The sequence below is a fragment of the Chanodichthys erythropterus genome, chromosome 3, assembly GCF_024489055.1.
Source record: "Chanodichthys erythropterus isolate Z2021 chromosome 3, ASM2448905v1, whole genome shotgun sequence".
Classification (NCBI taxonomy): Eukaryota; Metazoa; Chordata; class Actinopteri; order Cypriniformes; family Xenocyprididae; genus Chanodichthys; species Chanodichthys erythropterus.
Genome location: NC_090223.1, coordinates 20040425 through 20068415, shown reverse-complemented (window position 1 = coordinate 20068415; position 27991 = coordinate 20040425). Strand labels below are relative to the sequence as shown.

At 37.1% G+C, this 27991-nt stretch overlaps 1 protein-coding gene across 2 annotated transcripts in view; it reads left to right on the top strand.

The window, feature by feature from the left end:
* Window positions 1–27991, top strand: part of abca3b (ATP-binding cassette, sub-family A (ABC1), member 3b) — a 61155-nt gene that overhangs the window by 19570 nt on the left and 13594 nt on the right. For both annotated transcript variants that reach the window (XM_067381273.1, XM_067381272.1), the window contains exons 6-23: window positions 1039–1298; window positions 1387–1503; window positions 1959–2079; window positions 7287–7460; window positions 7537–7718; window positions 11438–11584; window positions 11738–11867; window positions 13173–13327; window positions 13967–14122; window positions 15147–15357; window positions 15594–15744; window positions 18277–18375; window positions 20176–20374; window positions 20489–20798; window positions 21316–21589; window positions 22524–22728; window positions 23099–23318; window positions 23414–23572. In XM_067381273.1, the coding sequence (XP_067237374.1) occupies window positions 1039–1298; window positions 1387–1503; window positions 1959–2079; window positions 7287–7460; window positions 7537–7718; window positions 11438–11584; window positions 11738–11867; window positions 13173–13327; window positions 13967–14122; window positions 15147–15357; window positions 15594–15744; window positions 18277–18375; window positions 20176–20374; window positions 20489–20798; window positions 21316–21589; window positions 22524–22728; window positions 23099–23318; window positions 23414–23572 (3270 nt within the window). The remainder of the gene's footprint in view (window positions 1–1038; window positions 1299–1386; window positions 1504–1958; window positions 2080–7286; window positions 7461–7536; window positions 7719–11437; window positions 11585–11737; window positions 11868–13172; window positions 13328–13966; window positions 14123–15146; window positions 15358–15593; window positions 15745–18276; window positions 18376–20175; window positions 20375–20488; window positions 20799–21315; window positions 21590–22523; window positions 22729–23098; window positions 23319–23413; window positions 23573–27991) is intronic.

Sequence of the window (27991 nt, the reverse complement as noted above, 5' to 3'; positions counted from 1 at the left end):
CTGTTAAAGCTTCTTTATTTTTCAAGCAGAAATCTGCTTAAATCATAAATTTAAAGTAGGGCTGGGCAATATATCACATGCGATTGTCACACGCATTTCGTCAGTAAAGCCGGTTCCCTGATTACCGCTAAATCGCCATTACCTGCTTTCAAATTGAGCGGCATGTAATAGACAGAGCCGTAGTTCACTGACAAGCTACGCAATATCACGTTCATTATCGCAGATGAATCGCCTTCGATAATTCATCGTTATTCATCGTTATTGTTTATGGCTTTGTGTGCTGTAAAGGATAGTGAGTGATTTTTTTTTTTTTTTTTTTTTTTAAACACTGAAATCATTTTAACATACATATTGTTTACATTATGAAATTGCTTTGTTTTTTTTTTGTATTTTCCAATTTGTTTCATATGGCAGTCATTTTTGGCAGCTAAGAACACAAGTGTGACTGTCTTTTCGATATCAAGTCCAGTTTTTGTGTGGGTTTACATAGCAAGTGGGACAAAAGTCACCAAGTTTCATTCTCTTCAGACTAATTAAAATATTTTAAAAAATCCAAATATAACATTTTTAGGTTTAAAAAGATCAAATAATAAATCTTTTTTAAGCTACTTAAATTTCTGTAACACAGTTCGTAGATACAGGAAGAAGGAGGCGGGAACTGGTGAACGTTCAAACAACCTTTAATATATAAAATAAACAAAGAACAAAACGAAAGTAATGCTGGTAGACCCTCACGGATGACTGCCGGCCACACAAACATAATAAAACACAACATAAAATCCATATCTGGTCCTCTCTCGTCCTTCACTGTCGACGCTCCCCTTTTATGCTTCCGGAGCCCCTCCGTGAGAGATTCGAGACCGGTGCAACACGCAGCTGACGCTCGTTAACACTCGCGTCGTTCCCTCATGGCTCTCGCCCTCCGCGCTCATCACAATGTCCTAATTGAATTAAGGTCTGATCCTGGCTTAACCTAAACCCGGTCTGTGAAATCAGGCCTATAATTAACGTATCCGTCTGTCTGACATCTCTTGACAGGATATTACCGCGAGGGCTTCCTGCAGGTGCAGTACTCGGTGGACCGGGCCATCATGAAGGCCTACAACAGTACGAAAGCGGCGACCCTCTTCAAGCAAACGCAAGTGCTGCTTTCCCGCTTCCCTTACCCAGCGTTCATCTACGACGTCTTCATCCTGGCCATCCAGAACCAGCTGCCCCTGCTGCTAGTGCTCAGCTTCACCTACACGTCTCTGAATATCGTCCGTGCCGTGGTCCAGGAGAAGGAGAGGAAACTAAAGGTGAAGAACTTGTTGGGTTGAAAGAAACTGGATTATGTTGGTTTTGATGCAAGAAAACATAAATATAATGGCCATATGTCTATTGCAGGAGTACATGCGCATGATGGGTCTCAGTAACTGGTTGCACTGGAGCGCCTGGTTCCTCATGTTTTTCCTCTTCCTTTCCATCTCCATCTTCTTTGTCACTGTACTCATCTGCGTCCAGGTAAACAGAGGCAGTTTGGGGATATAATCTGTTATTTGTTAAGTACATTTTGCTTCTATAAATTCCATTATAATCTTTTCATTTCTGTCTTTGTTTTTTAACTTTTTGACGACTCAGCCATAGACTTGAGAATTGAGAACCAGTTTATATTCAGAACAAGTTCTGCTTGTTCCACAAAAACACTGCAACCACATTTTTTAATGATATTTAGTTCTGTCAACATTTCTTGAATTCTGTGTTTTTTTTTACTGATACAGATGGTATTGGTGTGACAGCATGTACTTAAAGATACAGTATGCATTTAGTTTTGCCTCCAGTATTGCATTTTTGTATTTGTATTGCATTAAGTATAATGAGAATCAAATTGTTTCCCATCTTTAGTATTCCACACTATTTGCTAGTTTTGCCCAACAATCATATCTACAGTAGGTAATGTATATTTTGTTTTCTTTTAGGTGAGTCCTAACGGAGCAGTGTTGACCTACAGTGACCCCACGCTGGTGTTTTTCTACCTGCTGGTGTTTGCCATAACTACCATTAACTTCAACTTCATGATCAGCGTGTTCTTCTCCAGAGGTTAGTTCTCCATCTACTCTTTCTATCTCAGAATGTAATAGTCATTACGCTGTATTCTCTGTAGGACCATGATAGTGTACATTTGTAGCGCTCATCTGCACACGCACGCAGCGGTTTTTAATTTCAACAGGCTTATTTCTGTGAGAGACAAAGCCTCATAATCAAAGGAAGGAGATAGTAGAATGTGAACGAAGAGCAAGAAAAGGTGATCGAAGGAATGAAGGCACAAAATAGGACTCGTTCGTTCTGTCTTTGTCATAACATAACAAGTTACTGATTGTTACATTTAAACTTTGCATGCATAAAGCTTTTGTAAATCAGCGCTGCATTGTCCATAACCTGCTCTAGTTCTTTCTCTGCAAAACAAAACCACAAACTGTGTGTAAAAGCAGGTAACCAGCTGGGGAAAATGTTCAGGTAGCAGTTATTGACCCTTTTTGCTGCTTGAAATGCTTTTAGTGAGTAAAAGCAGAACTCGTGGCTGGACTTTATTGCATTTGATTGGCGCTTATGTGCGCGGCAGCCTTCAAGTGAGCTAATAATAAGATCTGTATACCTGCTTTAAGAGGAGATCCATAGAGGTTCATCATGCTTCAACTGTTCATCCCAATGAAAAGAAAGAATATAAAATCAAATGGCCGTTGGTGTACAGACCCACCATTTTAATCAGTTTTAAGGTGTTTTGTTCACAACTTAGTCATTATGGAAACTACACAGTTTTGAGAATATGTCTTTTTACTTGAAAAGGCTGTTATGTATTGTTTGATGGAGAGTTTTTGCATTAAAGTGGATCTGTTATGCACTTTTTTCAAAGAATTGATTTTGTTTTTGGGGTATACTAAAATAGGTTTTTGTGCTTGAATGTTCAAAAAACCCATAATTTTCCACTTATTTGTCATTGTTGCAGCACCTCTCTTCCCAATTTGTCAGTAATGGTTTGTTTAGTTCTAGTCTCTAAGAAGCCCCTCCTTCAGAAAAGCACAATGTGCTCTGATTGGTCGGCTGGATCAATGTGTTGTGATTGGTCAACTGCTTTAAGCGTGTTTCGTAAATGCCAGGCCCCTTACCATAACCGCGAGCTTCAACACACTAATAACTAACTCAACCAGGCTTTGCCCCTTTATTTTGCGAATACTTTGGGTGGGAATTATTTAAATGAGGAATATTGTGATGTGTTCACAAACAGTGCTTACTGATATAGAGAATAACGCCCTCTGGAGTGATTTTGTGCTTTGTAACTTCACAGACCTTTTTCATGCTCAAACAGCAACATTACACACTATATAAAGTTGAAAATGTTAAAAAAACAAAACAAAAACAAAGCATGATAGGATTTTAACAATGTTTAAGAAGGAGGCAGGAACTGGCGAACGTTCAATGTAAAACTTTAATCACAAAATAAACAAATAACAAAACAAAAGTAAAGTGGTAGCCCCTCACGGATTACTGTAACATAAGTTAATCCAAAATTACCAATGTAAAAGTCCCAGGCCTGGTCCTCTCTTGTCCTTTACTGTCGTCACTCCTCCTTTCATTCTTCCGGATTTCCTCCATGGAAGTTGAGACCAGTGTGGCGCACTGACGCTCATTAACCCTCTCGCCACCTGCCTCGCTCCGTGCCCGCGGCTCTCTGCCCCGCCCTGCTTGCTACAAGGACCCCTTTACATCTGTAGTTCATCCAAAAAATGAGTATTTAGTAGGATTTTCTAGGCTGTTCATTTCTAGACAATGAAAGTGGTGGGTGACCATTTCTGTAAGGCTCCAAAAAGTCAAAATGAAACAAAATTTTGTGATTTGCGTGAGGAACAGACATAGACTGTAAAAAAAAAAAAAAAAAATGGACGACACACCTTTACTCTCTTCCATTGTAGTAAGTGAAGCCACCAGTGTCCCAATATGGCGCTGACATCTTGAGTCTCGAGTCTGCGCATAGTGAACTCGAAGTGGAGCCGCGATATCAATGGCCCGCCAGAATAACTCATGTCGGTGTGAAATAAACAGTTCTGGAAATGTAGAAATTAAACTTAAATCTCCAATCTCCTCCCGAAGATCCAGAAAACAGTTAAAATGTCCATGCTTTCAGGCTTTAAATTCTGATATAGCAAGAAAAATGAATAACTTTCAAAATATGTATGTACTGCATGAGGTAATGAGGCTTTGCATGTCTATATTGCTGCCACAGGTACTGTAATATCATATGTTTGCTGTCATCAGCAGAGTTATGTGTATATTAAAGCAGAACTAAGTAACTTTTTTTACCTTCATAAATAGTTTTTTACGATGGTTAATTGACTTGTAGTGGTGTGTTTGAGGCAAGCACTAACCCCCTCTGGCACGTCTACGCCAGAATACAGCACTTGCAACTTGAGCTGCATCGACCTGACACAATCTCGCCTCATGTTCACGTTCACGCGAGAGTGACAAAATGCTTTACCGTAATTCAAAAACAATGTATATATTATGACTTTAGAAGACAATGTCGAAAATTACCCTCCTCCATCGAGATTTCTTGTACTGTATTTGCAAAACTACTGCGCTGGTGAGCGTTGTAGTTCAGAGCTGCGCTTGGAGTATTTACGACAGTGTGATTCACTGAAGGAACCTGTAGGGGGAGCTTCGCAAATCTTACTGAGTTCCGCTTTAATCTGCGGCACACCCAGTGCTTTTAAGAGAAATGGTTTCTTGTTTAGACTCCAGGCAAATGCTTTGGTTGACATTAATATTTTAGATGTTCATGGTATGATTTACCTATTCATAAAGTTCATGTTTCATTTGCCCAGGGCATCTTCAATTAGCTTTTCATGTTTTCAAATTTAGTCCAACAATTTCTGAAACAAATTAAATATAATAAATTATTCATACTCCATTAATTTCACCACAAAATAAAAATAAGTATTTTGCCTAAAGAAAATGGAAAACTAATTTCGGACTGCTCAAGTTCCGATCGATTGGCTTGATCATCCGCATTTTCAGAATCCGACTCGGGCTCGAATTGAAACATCATTAAAGGATTAGTTCTCTTCCAAATTAAAATTTCCTGATAATTTACTCACCCCCATATCAGCCAAGATGTTTGTCTTTCTTTTTTCAGTTGAAAAGAAATTAAGGTTTTTTCCATATATTGGACTTCAAGAGGTGCCAACGGGTTGAAGATCAAAATTGTTTCAGTGCAGCTTCAAAGTGCTCTACATGATCCCAGCTGAGGAATAAGGGTCTTATCTAGCGAAACGATTGGTCATTTTCTAAAAAGAATATCAATTATATAATTTATAACCACAAATGCTCATCTTGCACTGCTCTGCGATGCACCATGCATTACCTAATCACGTTGGAAAGGTCATGTGTGACGTAGGTAGAAGTACCTCGGTAGGGCGAATTGTTTCATTATAACAGTCTTTATCATGTAAGTCACTATTTGAGAAGCTTTTACTGATATATGTGATGTAGAACAAGGTTAGCTACTTTTTCTTACAGCACAGTGAGGCTACATGTCTGAAATCGACTCTCTGCGGTTCAACGACCTCCTTTATTCAAAGGCCCATAGAGTCTTGTCCTCTTTTGGGTTTAGAGATGCTGAAATGGACCTTAATCAACACGTCCTGCTCTGCCTGTCCATCCCATTCAAACCCCAAATGACATATTGTTGAGTCTGAAGAGGCTCTCCGCATCTATGCATCCCTTTGAGATATGAATGTAAAAATAGCAGTGTGTCATTTTCTTCCATTTGATGAACAGCAGTGCCACTCTTTTCTGCCATCACCTCTCTCGCGTTCACTCTTTTATGGCTGGTTGAGGGTCGGAGGGAAGGATGTTCAAGGCTGTGTGTGTGATTGCATGGGTTTGAACTCATTCACATCATGTCCATTCAGTCTCATAGACTGAAACTCATGCGGTGTGTGTATGAGGGAGAATGTCACAAAAACGTCCAGGTCACATTCACCCAAAAATGATTTCTTATTTTGAGCAGGCTTCCATAGAAATGTACATATTTAAATTGACATTACTACCTTTCAAAGGTTTGGGGTCAGTAAAATTATTCATCTGTAAGGAATTAATTAGAAATGAATAGCAAAGATGCAATAAATTGATTAAAAGTGAAAGTAAAAACATTTATAATGTTACAAAAGTTTACTATTTCAAATAATTTCTATTCATCAAAGAATCCTGGGGGAGAAAAATCATGGTTTCCACAAAAATATGAAGCAGGGTAACAAAATTTTTCAACATTTGATAAAATAAAAAATTATCTTCAAATCAGCATATTTGAGGGATTTCTAGAAAAGACAAGAAATATAATTGGTACCTCGTTTTATAATTAGTTTTGTTTTTTGTTTATTTATTTATTTTACATACATTTCCCTCCAAATTCACACTAATATAATGTAAAAAAAATATGAAATGCTATTTAATTAAATTGTATTAAAAATAAATGAATAAAACCATAAAAATAAATATTATTTAAATAAAGTATTTATAAATGGTAGTATTTGTTTTGTTGTTATTTAAATCACCATAGAATATTATTTTTTTACAGTAATTTTATTCAGAAAATTAACATTATGAATAACTGTAAATCCCCCTCCAAAAAAACTTTACGGTATAAGAATTTGTGGGAGGAAATGTTATTAATTGTCATTAAACACGATTTTAAAGATCTAAAAAAGTACGGGTGTAACGATACACAAAACTGACAGTTCAGTACCTAGGTTTTGAAGTCACGGTTCATTTCGGTACATCGGGGAGAAAACTAAACAAAATGTCTTCCTTTTTTTTTTTTTTTAAATCTGCTTTTTTCTGGGTTCCCCTGGTAAAGTTCGCATTCTGAGGCTAAATATCATGTTATTTGGGGTCACTTCAACCAGTGGACATGAAAAACAACCCATGGCAACCAAGTTACAAGTTAAAGTTGCAAGTTGAACCCATGGCAATTACAAGTTAATGTAACCCCGTTACGTGGGAAAACCTCAGACAGTTAGGCTACAATGATGTATTCATTTGTGTAGATCCAATGGACCTATCGCGGTTCGTTCTGTGGGTGGTGTATCTCGTTTTTTTGGTTCAGTTTGAATATCGTTACTCCCCGATTAAAAGTAATCTTATAGTAAAATATAAATTATTATATCTTTTTCAGTGCACATGACTTGGTTTTTGTGATGTTTTCATTTAATTTAAGCAAAATCTAATCTCAGTGTCATTCTCTCCCGTAGCGAATGTTGCCGCAGCAGCAGGCGGCTTCATCTACTTCTTTAGCTACCTGCCGTACATCTTCCTGTGGCCTCGCTATGACCTGCTATCACACGCCCAGAAAGTCTCCGCCTGCCTCATCTCCAATGTAGCCATGGCTATGGGAGCCCAGCTGATCGGCATGTTTGAGGGCAAAGGTCAGGGAGATGAACTAAACCTGACACTATTGTTGCTCTAACCATGCATCTCAAGCTGATCCTGTGTTGTCCTCAGGCACGGGCATCCAGTGGAGTAACATGTTTGATCCGGTAACGGTGGACGATGACTTCTCTCTGGCCCAGGTGATCGGACTGCTGCTGCTAGACGCTGTGCTGTACGCTCTGGTCGCCTGGTACGTGGAAGCAGTGTTTCCAGGAGAGTATGGTGTCCCTCGTCCATGGTACTTCTTCATGCTGGTATGTATTGCCTACTTGCACATTGTCTGTAGCTGTATTTTTGGTCACTGTCTTTGGTTTCTCAAAGATCCTTTCAGTGAACAGTTCTTAAAAGAACCACTTTTTTCTTAGTGTGAAGCACATTTTAATAATTTGAAGAACTATAAAGGAGCAATGGAAAGTTTCCAATGATGTTAAAGGTTCTTCTTTGGAAACATCAATGCCATTTGGGGAAAGACCTGGCAACCTATCCCAGAAAAATGAATGGTCAGTCTCTTGTGTATGGCCAATAGTTGGATACTGACTGAAATGGTAATGGGTAGATAGTCAAAAATGTAGCTATGCTTTTGTTTTGAGTGCATGTATTTCCACAATCCACAAACTTCCTCGTGCACATCACATGTGTTGCTGTTCTTGCGAAATTATGGTCAAAACAGGCTTATTTTGGCCTTGTGAACTTGTTGCAGAGATTAGCGGTTCACCCATGAGATCCTGTATGTATGCAACTGGAGTGATTTCCTGACCGTTGGGCCCTCAAAAGACAGGAAGCACTTGGTCTCGGCAGGAAAACCTTGCTTATGTCATCAAGACGGCCAGGAAGTGCGAAGAACAGCGACTCAAATTGCGCAGAGCTATTGTATAAGTAGGACACCCACTGCGTCATTGCTTGTGTTTGCAGACTGGCTTATCAACAGGCCGGTAATAAAGACCCTGAAGAAAAGTGAAAGTGATATGAAACAATGGCCTCCTGGGTCACACCTTTGTCTCTGTGGTGTCTGGATGTCTAGCACGTTTATACACACATGCATTCATGTAACGCAGTTGCTGTCTGAAAACAGTGTGACCACTGTGTCAAATAGATTTGCAGCGACCTGGTTTTTGAGCTATTCTGTAAATGTAAATTTCACAGGGCTCACAAGAATTTCTTAAACTTAATTAGTTACGTAATATATGTTTTTAGTTGTGTTTTCTAAGGAAAGCATCTTTATTATCGTTGTTGATCACGTAAGGGATTTGAACTTTGGCACTTTTGAACTCCTACACAGTTCATTCTACAGACATGATACATGTCACCTTAAATTTTGCAGTTTGTTTGTTTGTCAGTTGAGGTCTATATGACCCCAATCCAATTTTCCTTGGTTAAAAAAACATGATTCCCTTCATCTCAGTGGCATTTTGTTACTTTTTCTACATTATTTATTTGTTTACACACACAAAACCCTTGGTTCAGTTGTTCTAAATGTATGTAAAAAAAAAAAAAAAAAGAGAAAAAAAAAACTCATGGTGTTTTGGGAAAATGAATGGGAAACACAAATGTTTTTTTATATATAAAAAAATAAATAAATCTGCATAAATCTGCATTTATGTGTGAAAATCTTCACACATAAATGAAGGCCTTGTGCAAGCCTTACATTTCCAAATGGTTTAATATAAGACAAAAAAAAAAAAAAAAAAATGTATACATTTTTCTAGTTATGTCTAATATATATATATATATATATATATATCACACACTGAGCCCATTCGCAATCTCTAACATTTTCTCAAAACTATATAATTTTCAACATCTTCAAAATCAATATTTCGATCGCTAACAGCTTCACCAGATCCATCCAGTGACAGTTAGTCATATTTGATTGTGTTCAGTACTTGCTCTGCAGTAAACTAAGCCATTTCATGTTTTGCTTATTATTTCGTTTTCTGTCTGAATGAGTCATCACTTCAGCATCAGACATTGCCACCTTGTGGAATAAAAGTGAATTGCACTTATTCCGTCATCTAAGATTCAATTGTTGTGCAGAAAAATATATATACACTCATACACACCTCGGGTCGTCTGCGACCCTATACAATTTTTACAAAAAAATGAATATAAAAATAGGCATTCTTTTATAATTTTATGATTTTTTTTTCTTGTTATATTCTTTATAATGAATTGATTGAGGAATACCAAGAAGGTTGATGTCTAACTTTAAATAATGAACGAGGAGCAGGGTAGTGAATGACGTCCCGGGTCCCTAAAGACCCGAGGTATGCTTTTAAGGGTTAATGTATTTGAACAAAGTCTCTAATGCTAATTAAGGCTGCATTTATGTCATAATAAATACAGAAAAAAACAATAATATTGTGAAATATTATTACAATTTAAAATTATGGTTTTCTATTTTAATATACTTTAAAATATAATTTATTTCTGTGATCAAAGCTGAATTGTCAACATCATTACTCCAGTCTTCAGTGTCACATGATCCTTCAGAAATCATTGTAATATGATGATTTATTATCAATGTTGGAAACAGTTGTGTTGCTTATTATTTTATAACCTGTGATACTTTTTCAGGATTCTTTGATGAATAAAAAGTAAAAAAATATCAGCATTTATATAAAATAGAAATCTTTTGTAACAATTTACACTACTGTTCAAAAGTTTGGGGGCAGTAATTTTTCTTTTCTCTTTTTTTTTTTTGAAAGAAATTAATACTGATTAATACTTATTCAGCACGAATGTGTTAAATTGATAAAAAGTGATAGTAAAGATTTATATTGTTAGAAAAGATTTATATTTTGAAAAAATGCTGTTCTTTTTAACCTTTTATTCATCAATGAATCCTGAAAAAAGTATCACAGGTTATAAAATAATATTAAGCAACACAACTGTTTTCAACATTGATAATAACTGAGTATCAAATTATCATATTAGAATGATTTCTGAAGGATCATGTGACACTGAAGACTGGAGTAATTATGCTGAAAATTCAGCTTTGATCACAAGAATAAATTATATTTTAAAATATATTACAATAGAAAAACATCATTTTAAATTGTAATAACGTTTCACAGTATTATTGTTTTTTTAAAACAGCCATGTTAAAACATTAAAAATAGTAATGTTTCCAAACTTTTGACTGGTAGTGTATATATAATATATATATTGAAAACAACAGAGGACCTAACACAGATCCTTGTGCCACTCCATAATTTATCTGACATTATTTTATAGATTTTTCCCCATTTAAATAGACAAAATGGTGATGGTCTAATAGTTGCAATCTAAACCACCTTAATGATTGTCCCTAAATATCAGTGTAATATTGTAGTCGATCTAAGAGTATTTTATGATCTTTAGTGTCAAACACATCACTGAGATCAAGTAAAACTAGTACCACTGGGGTTTAGGGGAATTTGGGGCACTTTTAAAGACTAGCTTGGCCTGGCTAGGAGAACATCTTAAACCAAATAAGACCAGCAAACCAGGTTTAAGCATGTTTTCCAGCAGGGCAGATTTACAGTTTTTACCGTTGTTCAGTGAATTTTCGCGCAATCCAGTAATTTCAGTAGGAATCCAGGAAATCGGGTATTTTACATGAGGTCAAGAGATTTTTCCCATGCGGTTTTCACAGTCAGGTAAATTTGCCACATGAACCAACAGAATTCTTCTTGGATTGAATGTGATTTCTGTGCTTCATAAATTGTTACTGTATTGACAATAGATAAATGAAAATTTTTGCCCGTGAAATTTAGCAAAAATGTCGCTAATATGGCCGCACGTTTGGACATATTATAGAGAAAGAGTTGAGAGTAAAGGGTTATGTGCATAAACTTTTAGTGGCTGTTCAACATGAAATTTGCTCCTAAAAGTAGATGTGTGCGGACTGTAAACTTTAATGAAATTTAAGTTAAAAAAAATCTTGCATAACTTAAATGGTTGTCTAATATTTCACCTCCTCATCTGCCCTCAGCCCTCGTACTGGTGCAGCAGCCCTCGTGTGGCCTTTCTGAAGGAGAAGGAGGATGATGAGGATGCTGAGAAGAAGATGAAAGGGGAATTTATCGAAGAGGAGCCAGCTGGACTGGTCTCGGGGGTCAAGATCAAACATTTGGCTAAGGTATCGGATGCACCGTGATCTGCATTAATATTATTAGATTCATAGGGGACAGATGGTAGACTCTGTGTGTGCGTGCAAGGTCAGTGTGACAGAGACATGGACTTCCTCTAGAAACTGTTGGAGAACGTAAACATGTGGATCATTCTGTCACAGGTCTTCAAAGTGGGCAATAAGACCAAGGAGGCGGTGAGGGATTTAACGCTCAACATGTTCGAAAGCCAGATCACTGTCCTGCTGGGTCACAACGGAGCGGGCAAGACCACCACACTATCAATGCTGACAGGTGAGAGTTATGTGAACAGTTTAGTTTTAATGTACTTCAGTGAAGTTTTTAAACAATTTTGTCAAATTGCTTTAGGAAATGTGATTCTTTTTAGTGAACCAGTTCCTTTGAATGGTTCATTTTATTTTGAACTGATTCAATAAATGATTCAGTTGAATCGTATTGCGTTCTTGGAAAATCCTTTGTACATAATTTGTTTTTTAGTGTAATGTTTACTTAAAAAAGCATTATGTTTATGACTCAGCTAAATAAATTAACATTTATAGTTTGAATATCTGATTGTTTAATGTAAATCTTGTGCAGATAAAACAAAAAAAAAGTAGCTAACTAAATTGAAGCTAAATACTTTTTCAAAATAGTAGCTTGACTGTTTCAATCATTTAAATCATGAGTAGCTTGTAGCTAGTTTGAAAGTAGCTTTACAGCATATAAACTGATTATAAGTCATTTTAAAAAGATATCACCCCTTTAAACATTTACTTTTAGCTAGCTTTTTGTTAGCTTGTATAGCTACATGTTAGTCTAGCTTTAAATTATGTATTATGATTAGCTTGTAGCTAGTTTGAAAGTAGCTTCACAACACTGCATAAGCTAATTATAGTTTTTTCAAAGATATTGCCCTAATTAAAAGCTTCACGGTTAAGCTACTCTTTGTTAGCAGCTTATATAGCCACAAGCTATTCTATCTTGATATTATGATTAGCTTGTAGCTAGTTTGAAAGTAGCTTCTCAACACTGTATAAGCTGAAGCTTTGAAAGTTTTTTTTTTTTTTTAAATATATTGCCCTCTTAAAAAGCTTCTTTGTTAGCAAGTTGTATAGCTACATGCTAGCTATCTTTTTATTTACCTTGAAATTATTATTAACTTGTAGCTAGTTTGAAAGCTTCAAAACACTGAATGCAAACTAATTATAGTTATTTTTAAAAAGTCATGCCCTCTTTAAAAGCTTAGTTTAGCTACTCTGTACTATTTGATATTAGCTTGTATAGTTACAAAGTTGTCTAGCTTTTAATTTACCTTGTAAGTATGAAATGATCTTGTAGCTTGACAATCTCATTTATATTTAATGTTATAGAAGGACCCCAGAAGGACTTACAAATGTCTTTAGATCCATATATGCAGCTAAATACAACCACTGATCATCACACACATTCATACTTGCTTAGTCAAGCTAAGTGTTATCTCTTATAGCTAGCATCTACACCATTGATTCTGCTCCTACCTGTAAACAGTGATAACAGAGGTCAATCAGAGTTGATCGCTTCTTTACACCATTCAAATTATCTTTGTCTCTTCATTCCCAGGCCTTTTCCCACCCAGCAGCGGCCGTGCGTACATTAACGGTTATGACATATGTCAGGATATGGCTCTGATCCGCCGCAGCCTGGGTCTTTGTCCGCAGCACGACGTGCTCTTCGACAACCTCACCGTCCGAGAACACCTGCTCTTCTACACACAGGTAGAGGATGTCTATAAGACACCTGGCTCTGTGATTGTCCATATATGTTATCCATTTTTCTGTTTAAGTGTCCTATATGTTCTTTTTGTCTTTTTTTTAAAAAATGAACTTAAGTGCATCAGTGCCCATCCACAAATTTCAGCAGCATAGGTTCCAAAAGCATTTGTTCTATTTATTTTTCCAATGGGGATTTAAAGGGATTTTGTTAGTTATAAGTCACGAACCAAACCAAAAACAATAAAACTATTAATTTAAAGATGTTGATAATGTATATAGAAACAATATATTTTATGTTTATTGCAAAATATGCATACACAAATATTTAAGTAGTTTGAAAGGAGACTAGTCGTGATTCTCTGATTGGTGGATTTCTTAACAGAACTATGGGTAATGTAGTTTTCACCAGGAATTCTGCTGTTAAACATTATTATTTTAAAAAGCTGATAGTTGGTGGCTTAGACAAAAGCATATATCACCGATTAACCTTATAGTAGATCTATTTTTAACACTTTATAAATTATCGTTATAAAATCAGTTTCTATATGGAGAAAATGAATGGGATTTTTACTTCTGGAACCGATTGTTGGAGTCTATTCAGCATTGAGATGAATCGTTACATGCCTTGTTTCTTCTCCTCAGCTGAAGGGTTACCCTCGTGAAAAGATCCCTGATGAGGTTGACCGCATCCTCCGGATCCTTAATTTGGAGGATAAGCGTAATGCGCGATCTAAGACTCTCTCTGGTGGGATGAAAAGGAAGCTTTCCATCGGCATTGCTTTAATCGGAGACTCAAAGGTCAGACAAAGGAAACTTTGTTTAAACATTAGCTATGTGAACACACAAAAAAATCATGGACATGATTCGGATATGTTAAAGGGTTGAAAAAATAATCACACTTGGCTCCTTCACAGTCAAAAATGACCTATATAGGAAATTAATAGGAAGTACAAAAAAATACGGAAACTTGGAGAATCTTCTGGTGGTACAAACTAATTTTCAGCCACTGTCCAGAAAAAAGTGCACAGCATTGAAGGGGTGACTAAAATGTCAAGAAGTGCATAATAGACACACTCAAACACACTCAAGCGCACTCACAAACACAAACACAAACACACTATTATACACACAAATGAACTGATGTGGCTGTAACAATATGGTAATATTGAGCCAAAAGACTCAATAAAGAGGTTAAAATCAGATCAGACCCAGATTAATTAAGCTGTGATAAAGCATACTGGTTCATTTTTGTTACATTTTTATTGAATTTTGATGTTGTGTAATAAAATGTCCACCTCTGTATGTTCAGCTTTGCCTGTTGTAAAATGAATGCAAAAACTGTCAATTCAAATCAACATTTCAAACAAAACAAATCTAAACCTTGACAAAAAGTAGTCTTTGAGAATGTCTAAGTATAAATCCAAATCCACAACTTAATAAACATAAGTATGAATGTCTAAAAACAACTAGATAATTTATAAGCCACTTTATATAGAACTATACAGGCATCTAGTGGTTACACCATGACATTACACCAGTTTTTCTTTTTTTTACTCCCACCAGATGGCACTAATCTACCTTCAAAAAAATTGGATTTTAAATGCCTTGTCTCTATTTTAACATGCAATATTATTGAACAAAAATATATTACATTAGTTTTCCTGAAAAAAAGTTACATTTCAAGGCTTCGGTCACTTTTGACCTCAAAGGAGCCAAGTGTGAACCCTAAATGAAGACGACCAGAGGTTTCCCATCAGTACTTAAAGGTTTTCCATTAAAGTTAGCCACTCAAATGTTAACAAAACCCATTGTTTACCTGTAGGTGGTGATGTTGGACGAGCCCACCTCAGGAATGGACCCTTCAGCCCGACGGGCCACCTGGGACCTGCTGCAGGGCGAGAAACATGGCCGCACCATCCTGCTCACCACACACTTCATGGACGAGGCCGACCTGCTGGGAGATCGTATCGCCATCATGGCAGGCGGGGAGCTCCAGTGCTGCGGCTCGCCGCTCTTCCTCAAGAACAAATACGGTGAGGACATGGCACATTTTAAACAGAATAATGTCATTAAAATATTGTTGAGCAGAAATTTTAGCTCTTTTTTTGAGAAAAATGATTGACAGACATTTGCTAAGTTCAATATGGTGGTCTTGTAAGTTGTGTTTTCAAGATGGACTATAAGTCCAATGAAGGACTTCTATCTAAAGTAAAAGTCTCAGTAAAAAAAAAAATGTTTATCTAAACTGTTTCTCTTGTACTTCTCACAGGTGCTGGTTACCACATGGTTATCGTAAAAGACGCATTTTGTAACGTGTCTGAGATCACCCGTCTAGTCCACATGTATGTGCCTGACGCAACTCTAGAGAGCAGTGCAGGCGCTGAACTCTCGTACATACTGCCCAAAGAGAGCACCAGCCGGTAAGACGACAGATATCAGATGTCTGTTGTATTTGCATAGCACAGTAGTTCAAAGTAGTGTTGTTTGCAATGAATTTCAAACACTAGTTTGCTACATTGTCATTACATGACCTCATTAGTTTGCCATTATTATTTTGCATTTTTAATCAAATTTTGTGTCTGTATGAATGAGTCAAGTACATTGCATTGTCGGCAGAGCTGGGTAGATTACTTACAAATGCCGCTTTTCCACTGCGTGGTACTACTCGGTTCGGCTCGGCTCGCTTTACTTTGAATTTGCTTTTCCATTGCAGTTAGTACCGCTCAAAAGTGGGTGGGATTATTGACTGATCGTTATAGTTGTGCCGCCTCTACTGCCGTGGATGCACTCATCATCTACCAATGAGTCTGCACCTCATCACTAACTCTAAAATTGACATAAACCCGCCCCCGAGAACACGCAACAAAGAGGGTGAGGCCATGTTGGGCTGCTTTAGAGAAGATGAAGAGTTGTTGTAGTAGAGTGTTGTTACCATGATGTCATTTTACTCCGGACTGCTTCACAAACGCTTGATTTGCACAAAACATTAACATGACAGCACGTGCTAGTGGATGAGTTGAATCATCTCCACAAATGTATCCGCTGACCATTCAGAAACGTCCAGTTTAATTCTAAAAGTTGTAACTTCTTCCTGAGTCTCTCCATCAGTGTCGACTCCGGTTTGAACAATGTAAGGCTGAACACCGCTACTGACAATCCTCATTTTGGCTGCGTGAGATTCTCCAGTTTTGTTGTTGTTGAGCAATCGAAGTGCAAGCTGTTAAAGCTCCGCCCTCTTCTGGAAAGGGGGCCGGGAGCAGCAGCTCATTTCATTTAAAGGGACACACACAAAAACGGCGTGTTTTTGCTCACATCCAAATAGAGGCAAATTTGGCAAGCTATAATGAATGATCTGTGGGGTATTTTGAGCTGAAACTTCACAGACACATTCTGGAGACACCAGAGACTTATATTACATCTTGTGAAAGAGGCATTTAATGAATTATTCATAATTTACTGTCATTGTAGGAATAACGTGTAATCAATAAAAAAGTAACAGTAGTCTAATTATGAGTATTTTAAAATGTAATATAATCTAATTACAAGTACTATGATATATATGCTATATTTCATGCGATGTACTCTGGTTGTGTACTACACATTTTGGCCAAAGTAGTAGGTCATCGATGCAAATAGAAGTTTGCATGCCTTGAACTGTATACTGCAAAAATAGCAAAAGCAGTATGTTAGTATGCTGTTGCAAATGCAGCGTTGTTTGAATCCTGCTGATTTTATATAACGTATGATTTTAAGAGTTTGAATACAAACATCAAGGCCATTATCATCATTGCCTTTAATCAATAACCTTGATTGCACAAACTCAGCTGGTACTTATAAGAAACAATGAATTATGAATAAAGTAATTTGATGTATACAGATGTATGACGTGTATGAGGCTTCAGTCTTGGGTCTGATTCTTTTGAGCTGCCGTAGCAACGGATAGACTAAATTTACCCACTGAGCTGTTTTTTAGTGAAGGTCTCGAAACAGCAGTCTTTTCTGTTCATTAGACACACGTCTTTCTCCTCAGAGACCCTCTAAACCACCTTCAATAAGAGAAAAACATCCTAAAAGCTCTTTGTGAAAAAGAAATGGCTCACCCCAAAAGGAAAATTATATAATTTTCAATTATCCTCAATGTTCCTGAATGTACAAAATATAATTTTTCATTGAACCAGGGTTATTATCGTGAATAAAACCTGAAACCATAAGGAAAAAAAAAAAAAATCATTGCTTAAATTAAAATACATTTCAGCTAGTTGCCAAGGTGATATTTCTCATTTTCATTTAGTTTTTAAGTACTAAAATAATTAAATCTTAAAAATGACAAAAACACTATAAAAATTAAAATAAAATCTAAATAAAAAAAAAAACTCAATTATACTAAAATAATAATCTAATAAAATAAATGTATACAGAATTTGGATGATAACCAGCAGCTTCAAGCTCCAAATATAGTCAGTAGATATGTGAACAGTAATTGAGCTCATTAAAGTAACTTCATGAATTCAATTATCTATTTTTGTGGTACAGGTTTTGAGTGACATGACAATGATACATTTGCATTTTTATTGAACTGAAAAAAATGAATGGATATGGATGGATTTCACTGAAGTTATTTCAGTAACACTTTAGTATGGGGAACAGTTCTCACTGTTAACTAGTTGCTTATTAGCTTGCATATTGGCTGTCTATTAGTATTTATTAATGCCTTACTCTACATATCCACATTCTACATCCCTAAATCCTACCCCATACCTAAACTTAAACTACAAGAACTACCTTACTAACTATTACTAAGCAGTAAATTAAGAGTTTGTTGAGGCAAAAGTCATAGTTAATAGTGAATATGTGTTCCCCATATTGAAGTGTTACTGTTATTTCTTTCCACGCTCAGCAGTTATTGATTGTCATGTTTGCACTGTGCACTCAGATCTGGTGTTTCTCCGCAGGTTTGAGCTGCTGTTCGCTGAGCTGGAGATGAATCGAGACGAGCTGGGCATCGCCAGCTATGGGGCGTCCGTTACCACCATGGAGGAGGTTTTTCTCAGGTATTTGACCACAAGACTCCCACAGATAATAAAGAATCTCTATCATGATTTTTGTACACTAGAACAAAAATAATAAAATGGTTAATAGAATGGTTGATAAAATCTCTGCAGAAAAAAATTGAATGCTCATATTTTATTCAGTAAAGTTTGACAGACATCGTTGCACTTACATTGTGTACAAAATGGTCTGTTTCATTTCACATTCTTTACTGTTTTTCCTCACTGATTTAGTGGTTTGTGAGAAACTGATTTTCTCTCCCACTCTTGAATATTTTTTTTTCCCTAGCTGCTCTTTATTTTAGTATTATTTATATACTTTTATAAAATGGTTAGATCCAGTCCTTGATTTTGATTGATCAATATCTGTGTTTTATTCACTATTATGACCGCTTCACCTAACACATGTTTGTTCTCACTGATACTGTTCGTTGAAGCTTGTATTACCTGCATCTATATAGCATTTTCCTTCAGGTCAGTTGAATGTTCATAATAAAAAGCCGTTTGAACGTCCACAGCGATATCTTGTCCTTTTAACAGTTAAGGGGATTTCCCATGCCCTGACACCAGGGTTGCCAGGTTTTCACAACAAAACCCACTCAATTGTTACTCAAAATTAGCCCAAAAGTAGCCCAATCACGTTTCAGGGAGGATTCCCCCAATAAAAATCACATTCCAGGGGGTAAAATCTGTTTTTTGGTAAAATTCGGCTTTTTTTTTTTGTTTTACTTTGTGAATGTTGCATCGATATCCCTCAGCTGTTATAATTTCACTGTAAACCACGGCTTCTTGGGGCTTATTGTTTTAAAATTGTATTTATTAATATTTTTAATTAGTTTATATAATTCTATATCATTAGTTTTATTTTAGTAATTTTATTATGCGCTTTTTGTCCATTTATTTATTTATTTATTTTTGTTTATTTTTAAATATTTTTATATAGCTTTAATTAAATGTATTTGAATTTCAGTTTTAGTCATTTTAGTGCTTCAGCTTAAACTTATTTATTGCAAATAGTTGTTCAGACAACATTTCAAATTGTTCACTAATATTTATATTTGATTTCAGCTGAACAAAAACGATTATTAACAGTTTGTTTTAATTAACAGTAACAACAGTCCCGCCTTATTTATTTGCTTTACTTCCATATATTGTCCTATAATAAACTACATGAGCATGTTTGCTGAGATGTAAACATTAAATGGATGTGGAAGAAAATGAATTGTTTAAATAACTATTTTGTAAACCGTATGTTCCCTGATTTTAGCACTGACCGTTCACTCTGAAATCAAAATGAGAAAGGATCTCCGTGAACACGTTAGGAACTTTGCTGAATTATACATATGAACTGATTCATTTAAAAAAATTGATTTGCAGGACTTCTTAACCACTCTAAATTATCTCTGAAAACACACCCTGCTGAAACATACTCTGCTGTGGTCTCTAGTGTATCATTCAGAGAAGATTTTTTTTACCCAATTCTCCTTGACGTTTGTTCATCCTGAAAACATTTTTCATGACGATTTTGAAGAGCTTAAATGCAGTCCTCAATCTTCTGTCCTACTTCAAACAGCCATTAGCTGAAGGAAAGGGTTCGGAGTGACAGGTTATGATGACATCAATGCTTTCTCTCCTTCAGTATCACTTCTCTGAGCCCTTCTGCATTTTATATAACTACTGTTGTGTAGGCAAATACAATGGATGGCCAGCTGCGTCCTACTAAAAGCCACTTTCATGCAGATCCTTGTGTTTGTTTCATCTTTTTATATAACCGTGTGTGTTTGCGTGTGCTCAAACTTTCAGGGTCGGGAAGCTTGTGGACTCCAGTTTGGATATTCAGGCCATCCAGCTTCCGGCTCTGCAGTACCAGCATGAACGGCGGTCCAATGACTGGACCATGGACGACTCCAGCAGCATCAGCGGCATGACCGACGTGACGGATTTCACTGACAGCGGAACTATGATCTCAGAGGACTGCTCGAACATCAAACTTAACACCGGGGTCAGTGCTTTTAGCACTTTTCATTGAAAACTAACACCATGTCTACACTGGACGCGAGCGGTTCTCTCTTGAAAGGATTTATTGTTTTATTTTTTTGCATGTTTTTATCCTTAGGCCAGACTCTATATGCAGCAGTTTTACGCTATGTTCCTGAAGAGGGCGCTCTACAGCTGGCGCAACTGGAAAGTGATGGTGGCTCAGTTTCTGGTGCCGCTCATTTTCACCGTGGTGGCTCTGGTGGTGGCCCGCACCATGCCTGGCAGCCATAACTCCCCCCAGCTCCGTCTGGCATTAAAGCAGTATGGCCCTACCCACGTACCCGTGGCCTTAGATGCCAACGCTGGGCCGTTGGCTGCAGCTCTGGCTGAGATCTATGCCGCACAGCTGCCTTCCCAAAAAGCCATGCCTGCCACTAATATAACAGGTAACAATGATCTTAATATGCTAGTGTGATGTAGTGTTGCCAAAAGTACCGAATTCTATATCAAGTCGATACTGAAATTTTTAAAATGTGACTCTTTGAGTGCTGTTGAGCGGATTCGTAAATATTGTGTTCATGCGATCAATCGTCAGATTGTATGTCTGTGATTGGCTACAAAGATCAATGCACAGGAACGTTTGAAAGCACACAGAAGTGTTTGAATTTCAGCCGTCCGGTCAACCCTTATTAAATGCTTCCGTGTATCTGTGTAAGTGCTCAGTGAAGAGCGCAATTGATGTCCATTTATTACAACATGTTTTTGAAGCATTGATCATTGCAGCCAATCACAGACCTATCTGTTGAGCTTGTGAACACCATGGCCAATCGGAGGTGTTTACGGATCACCTCAACAGTGCTCAAAGCATCACATTTTTAAAATTTCATTACCGACTTGTTCTTTTGACAACGCTAGTGTGATGCACGGTATCTGCCTCTACAACATCCAATTGTTTCTGTTCAGATTTGTCAGAGTACGTACTATATAATGCCAAGAGGGAGGGCGGAGCTTTCAACGAGCACTGTGTGGTGGGCGCGGCTTTCAAAGGCAGATCCAGGAGGTACGCTGAGATCATCGGTTACTTCAACAACCAGGGCTATCACACCCCTGCTACGGCGCTCATGCTGGTTGACAACGCTCTCTACAAGCTACTAGCAGGACCCAACGCCTCCATCCGCACTGGAAATTACCCCATGCCCCGCAACATGTCCGAGGCAGCGCAAAGCCAGCTTTCTGAGTATGTATCAGCTTTTGGAATATGCAAAGTGGGTCCCTATGGAATGTTTTACTGTTATAATGTTTTTACTAAATTCCAATTTATCTTTTCCCAAATACTGTTTACATTTCGCTTGATTCCATTTTAATTTTTTTCCATTCTATTATTTTTTTCAGAAATTCTCTGTTTAAATTTTCCTGGATTTTGTGTTTTATGATTTATTATGAGTTAAATAAAAACATGAATGAAAAATTGTGTGATATTCCTTAAGTTATGTTTTAAGAAACTGTACTAATATTATTGTTGCTTTAAGAAGTATGTGTAGTAGTGTTGTCAAAAGTACCAACTTCGATACCAAATTTTAAAAATGTGACGCTTTGAGCGCTGTTGAGCAGATTCAATAACACCTCTGATTGGCCATTGTGTTCATGCACTTAACATATATGTCTGTGATTGGCTGCAATGATCAACCCATTGAAAGCACATGGAAATGTTTGAATTTGAAAGCATTTTGAAAGCGGGAGTAAATACACAATTTTACGGACTGGTTCACTGATAGGCACCTGCTTTCAAATGCTCCCATGTACATCTATAAGCGCTCAGTGAAGAGCGTCATTGATGTCTATTTACAACATGTTTTTGAAGTGTTGATCATTGTAGCCAATCACAGACATATCTGTTGAGTGCGTGAACACAAAGGCCAATCAGAGGTGTTTACGAATCCGCTCAACAGCCCTCAAAGCGTCACATTTTTAACATTTCAGTACCAACTTGGTATCGAAGTCTATAATTTTGACAACACTAATGTGTAGTGGACAAATATGTATAAACGCGTGACATAACATGCAGACTTCATATTTAAATAGCAGTCTTTTTGCAGTTTAATATTAACATACATTTTAAAAAACCTGGGACATTTAGCTGTTTCATCAATGTTCCATTTTTGTCTCTACAGGGGTCAGACAGGCTTTGCCATCGCCATAAACCTCATGTACGGCATGGCGTCATTAGCCAGCACCTTTGCCCTGCTCCACGTCTCTGAGCGGTCGGTGAAGTCCAAGCACTTGCAGCAGGTCAGCGGGGTTTACCTCTCCAACTTCTGGTTCTCCGCCCTGCTGTGGGACCTCATCAACTTCCTGTTACCCTGCCTGTTAATGCTGGTCAGTATGAACGTACTGTCTAGGAATATTAAAAGTGTTATTTCTAGACCTTGAAAAGTCAACGAAAAGTAATGCAATCTTAAAAATCATGTGCTTTTAAATTATTTACCTTACAAATTATCCTCACAAATGACTAGACTTCATGTAAATTCATTGTTTAAAAGACCTTGAATATTATTCAGTTGTTGAAATTGTAATTTTAATATTTCTTTTATAAATATAATTTATTATGTAAACCTTGTATAATGTACAATAAATTCACAGTATAATCACAAATGAATAGAAAGCTGTATATTTATTTATAGTAAAAAGTGAATGTCTGAGTTCAACTAGGCTCAACATGCTTGACATGTTTTTTTTTCTTTCTCAGGTGGTCTTCCGAGTGTTTTCAGTAAAAGCGTTCGTGGCCGAAAACCACCTGGTGGATGTTCTGCTGTTGCTGCTTCTGTATGGCTGGGCGGTGATTCCCCTTATGTACCTGCTCAGCTTCCTGTTCTGCACGGCAGCCACAGCCTACACACGCCTCACCATCTTCAACATCATCAGCGGCACTGCAACCTTCCTCGCGGTCACCATCATGACCATACCTGGTGAGAAACGCCCGTCCACACTCGTACACTCAGAATGTTTTTTTTTATTTCTTGCGAAAACTTGTATTCACACATCTCGTGTTCTTGTGTTCCAGAGCTGAATCTGCAAGACCTCTCCTATATCCTGGATAAAGTATTCCTGATCTTCCCAAATTACTGCCTGGGCATGTCCTTCAGTGAGTTCTACCAGAACTACGAGATCATCACCTTCTGCACCTCCAGCATTTTTGCTGAGTACATCTGCAAGTACTACAGTGAGTGATCGGTTCTGTTTCTGTTGTACCGTGTAGCCCTGTCCACAGTGAATTGTCCAAAATCCCGCTTCAGGAAGCTGCAGATTGAACATCTAATATGTTCTGATTAGCTTTGATTGTGCTGTATCATGCTGAAGTTTCTTGTGAAAAAAATTGAATATGATGGATGATTAGATATGATACATGGATGGCTAGATATAAAGAATGGATATATGGTTAGATATAATGGATGTACAGTTATAAATGATGAATGGATGGTTAGATATAAAGAACGGATGGTTTAATGTGATAGATAATGTTAGATATGATGTGTGGATGGATGTGTGGATGGATGGATGGATGGATGGATGGATGGATGGATGGATGGATGGATGGATGGATGGATGGATGGATGGATGGATGGATGGATGGATAGATATGATGGATGGATGAATGGGATGGATGGATGGTTAGATTTGATGGATGGATGAATGGGATGGATGGATGGTTAGATATGATGGATGATAGTTGGATATAAGGGATGGATGGATGGATAAATGGATGGTTAGATATGATGGATGGATGAATGAATGGATGGTTAGATATGATGGATGAATGAATGGATTGTTAGATATGATGGATGGATGGTTAGATATGATGGATGATTAGATATGAATGGATTGATGTTAGATATGGTGGATGGATAAATGCATGAATGGTTAGATATGATGGATGATAGATATGATGAATAGATGGATAGTTAGATATGATGAATGGATTGATGTTAGATATGATGGATGGATGAATGGATGGATGAATGGTTAGATATGATGGATGGATGGATGGATGGATGGATGGATGGATGGATGGATGGATGGATGGATGGATGGATGGATAGATATGATGGATGGATGGATGGATGGATAGATATGATGGATGGATGAATGGGATGGATGGATGGTTAGATATGATGGATGATAGTTGGATATAAGGGATGGATGGATGGATAAATGGATGGTTAGATATGATGGATGGATGAATGAATGGATGGTTAGATATGATGGATGAATGAATGGATTGTTAGATATGATGGATGGATGGTTAGATATGATGGATGATTAGATATGAATGGATTGATGTTAGATATGGTGGATGGATAAATGCATGAATGGTTAGATATGATGGATGATAGATATGATGAATAGATGGATAGTTAGATATGATGAATGGATTGATGTTAGATATGATGGATGGATGAATGGATGGATGAATGGTTAGATATGATGGATGGATGGATTGTTAGATATGATGGATGATGTTAGATATGAAAAATGGATGGATGGTTAGTTATGATGGATGGATGGTTAGATATGATGGATGATGTTGGATAAGATGGATGGATAAATGGATGGATGGTTAGATATGATGGATAGATGGTTAGATATGATGGATGGATGGTTAGATATGATGGATGATGTTAGATAAGATGGATGGATGAATGGATGGATGGTTAGATATGATGGATAGATGGTTAGATATGATAGATGGATGGTTAGATATGATGGATGATGTTGGATAAGATGGATGAATGAATGGATGGATGATGTTAGATATGATGGATGGATGGATGGTTAGATATGATGGATGATGTTAGATATGCTAAATGGATGGATGGATGGTTAGATATGATGGATGATGTTGGATAAGATGGATGAATGAATGGTTGGATGGTTAGATATGATGGATAGATGGATGGATGGATGAATGGATAGATGGTTAGATATGATGGATGGATGAATAGATGGATGGTTAGATATGATGGATGATGTTAGATATGATGGATGGATGAATGAATGGATATATGGTTAGATATGATGGATGATGTTAAATATGATGGATGGAGGAATGGATGGATGGTTAGATATGATGGTTAGATATGATGGATGGATGGATGGATGGATGGTTAGATATGATGGATGGATGGTTAGATATGATGGATGATGTTGGATAAGATGGATGAATGAATGGTTGGATGGTTAGATATGATGGATAGATGGATGGATGGATGAATGGATAGATGGTTAGATATGATGGATGGATGAATAGATGGATGGTTAGATATGATGGATGATGTTAGATATGATGGATGGATGAATGAATGGATATATGGTTAGATATGATGGATGATGTTAAATATGATGGATGGAGGAATGGATGGATGGTTAGATATGATGGTTAGATATGATGGATGGATGGATGGATGGATGGATGGATGGTTAGATATGATGGATGGATGGTTAGATATGATGGATGATGTTGGATAAGATGGATGAATGAATGGTTGGATGGTTAGATATGATGGATAGATGGATGGATGGATGAATGGATAGATGGTTAGATATGATGGATGGATGTATAGATGGATGGTTAGATATGATGGATGATGTTAGATATGATGGATGGATGAATGAATGGATATATGGTTAGATATGATGGATGATGTTAAATATGATGGATGGAGGAATGGATGGATGGTTAGATATGATGGTTAGATATGATGGATGGATGGATGGATGGATGGATGGATGGGTGGTAAGATATGATGGATGGATGGGTGATAAGATATGATGAATGGATGGTTAGATATGATGGATGGATGGTTAGATATGATGGATGGATGATGGATGGATGGGTGGTAAGATATGATGAATGGATGGTTAGATATGATGAATGGATGGTTAGATATGATGGATGGATGGTTAGATATGATGGATGGATGGATGGATGGATGGGTGGTAAGATATGATGAATGGATGGTTAGATATGATGGATGGATGGTTAGATATGATGGATGGATGGTTAGATATGATGGATGGATGGATGGATGGATGGATGGATGGGTGGTAAGATATGATGAATGGATGGTTAGATATGATGGATGGATGGTTAGATATGATGGATGGATGGATGGATGGATGGATGGGTGATAAGATATGATGAATGGATGGTTAGATATGATGGATGGTTAGATATGATGGATGGATGGTTAGATATGATGGATGGATGGATGGATGGGTGGTAAGATATGATGAATGGATGGTTAGATATGATGGATGGATGGTTAGATATGATGGATGGATGGATGGATGGATGGATGGATGGATGGATGGATGGGTGGTAAGATATGATAATTGCTTTAAGAAGTATGTGTAGTAGTGTTGTCAAAAGTACCAACTTCGATACCAAATTTTAAAAATGTGACGCTTTGAGCGCTGTTGAGCAGATTCAATAACACCTCTGATTGGCCATTGTGTTCATGCACGGATGGATGGATGGATGGATGGATGGATGGATGGATGGATGGATGGATGGATGGATGGATGGATGGATGGATAGATAGATAGATATGATGGATGGATGAATGGGATGGATGGATGGTTAGATTTGATGGATGGATGAATGGGATGGATGGATGGTTAGATATGATGGATGATAGTTGGATATAAGGGATGGATGGATGGATAAATGGATGGTTAGATATGATGGATGGATGAATGAATGGATGGTTAGATATGATGGATGAATGAATGGATTGTTAGATATGATGGATGGATGGTTAGATATGATGGATGATTAGATATGAATGGATTGATGTTAGATATGGTGGATGGATAAATGCATGAATGGTTAGATATGATGGATGATAGATATGATGAATAGATGGATAGTTAGATATGATGAATGGTTTGATGTTAGATATGATGGATGGATGAATGGATGGATGAATGGTTAGATATGATGGATGGATGGATGGATGGATGGATGGATAGATATGATGGATGGATGGATGGATGGATAGATATGATGGATGGATGAATGGGATGGATGGATGGTTAGATATGATGGATGATAGTTGGATATAAGGGATGGATGGATGGATAAATGGATGGTTAGATATGATGGATGGATGAATGAATGGATGGTTAGATATGATGGATGAATGAATGGATTGTTAGATATGATGGATGGATGGTTAGATATGATGGATGATTAGATATGAATGGATTGATGTTAGATATGGTGGATGGATAAATGCATGAATGGTTAGATATGATGGATGATAGATATGATGAATAGATGGATAGTTAGATATGATGAATGGATTGATGTTAGATATGATGGATGGATGAATGGATGGATGAATGGTTAGATATGATGGATGGATGGATTGTTAGATATGATGGATGATGTTAGATATGAAAAATGGATGGATGGTTAGTTATGATGGATGGATGGATGGTTAGATATGATGGATGATGTTGGATAAGATGGATGGATGAATGGATGGATGGTTAGATATGATGGATAGATGGTTAGATATGATGGATGGATGGTTAGATATGATGGATGATGTTGGATAAGATGGATGGATGAATGGAT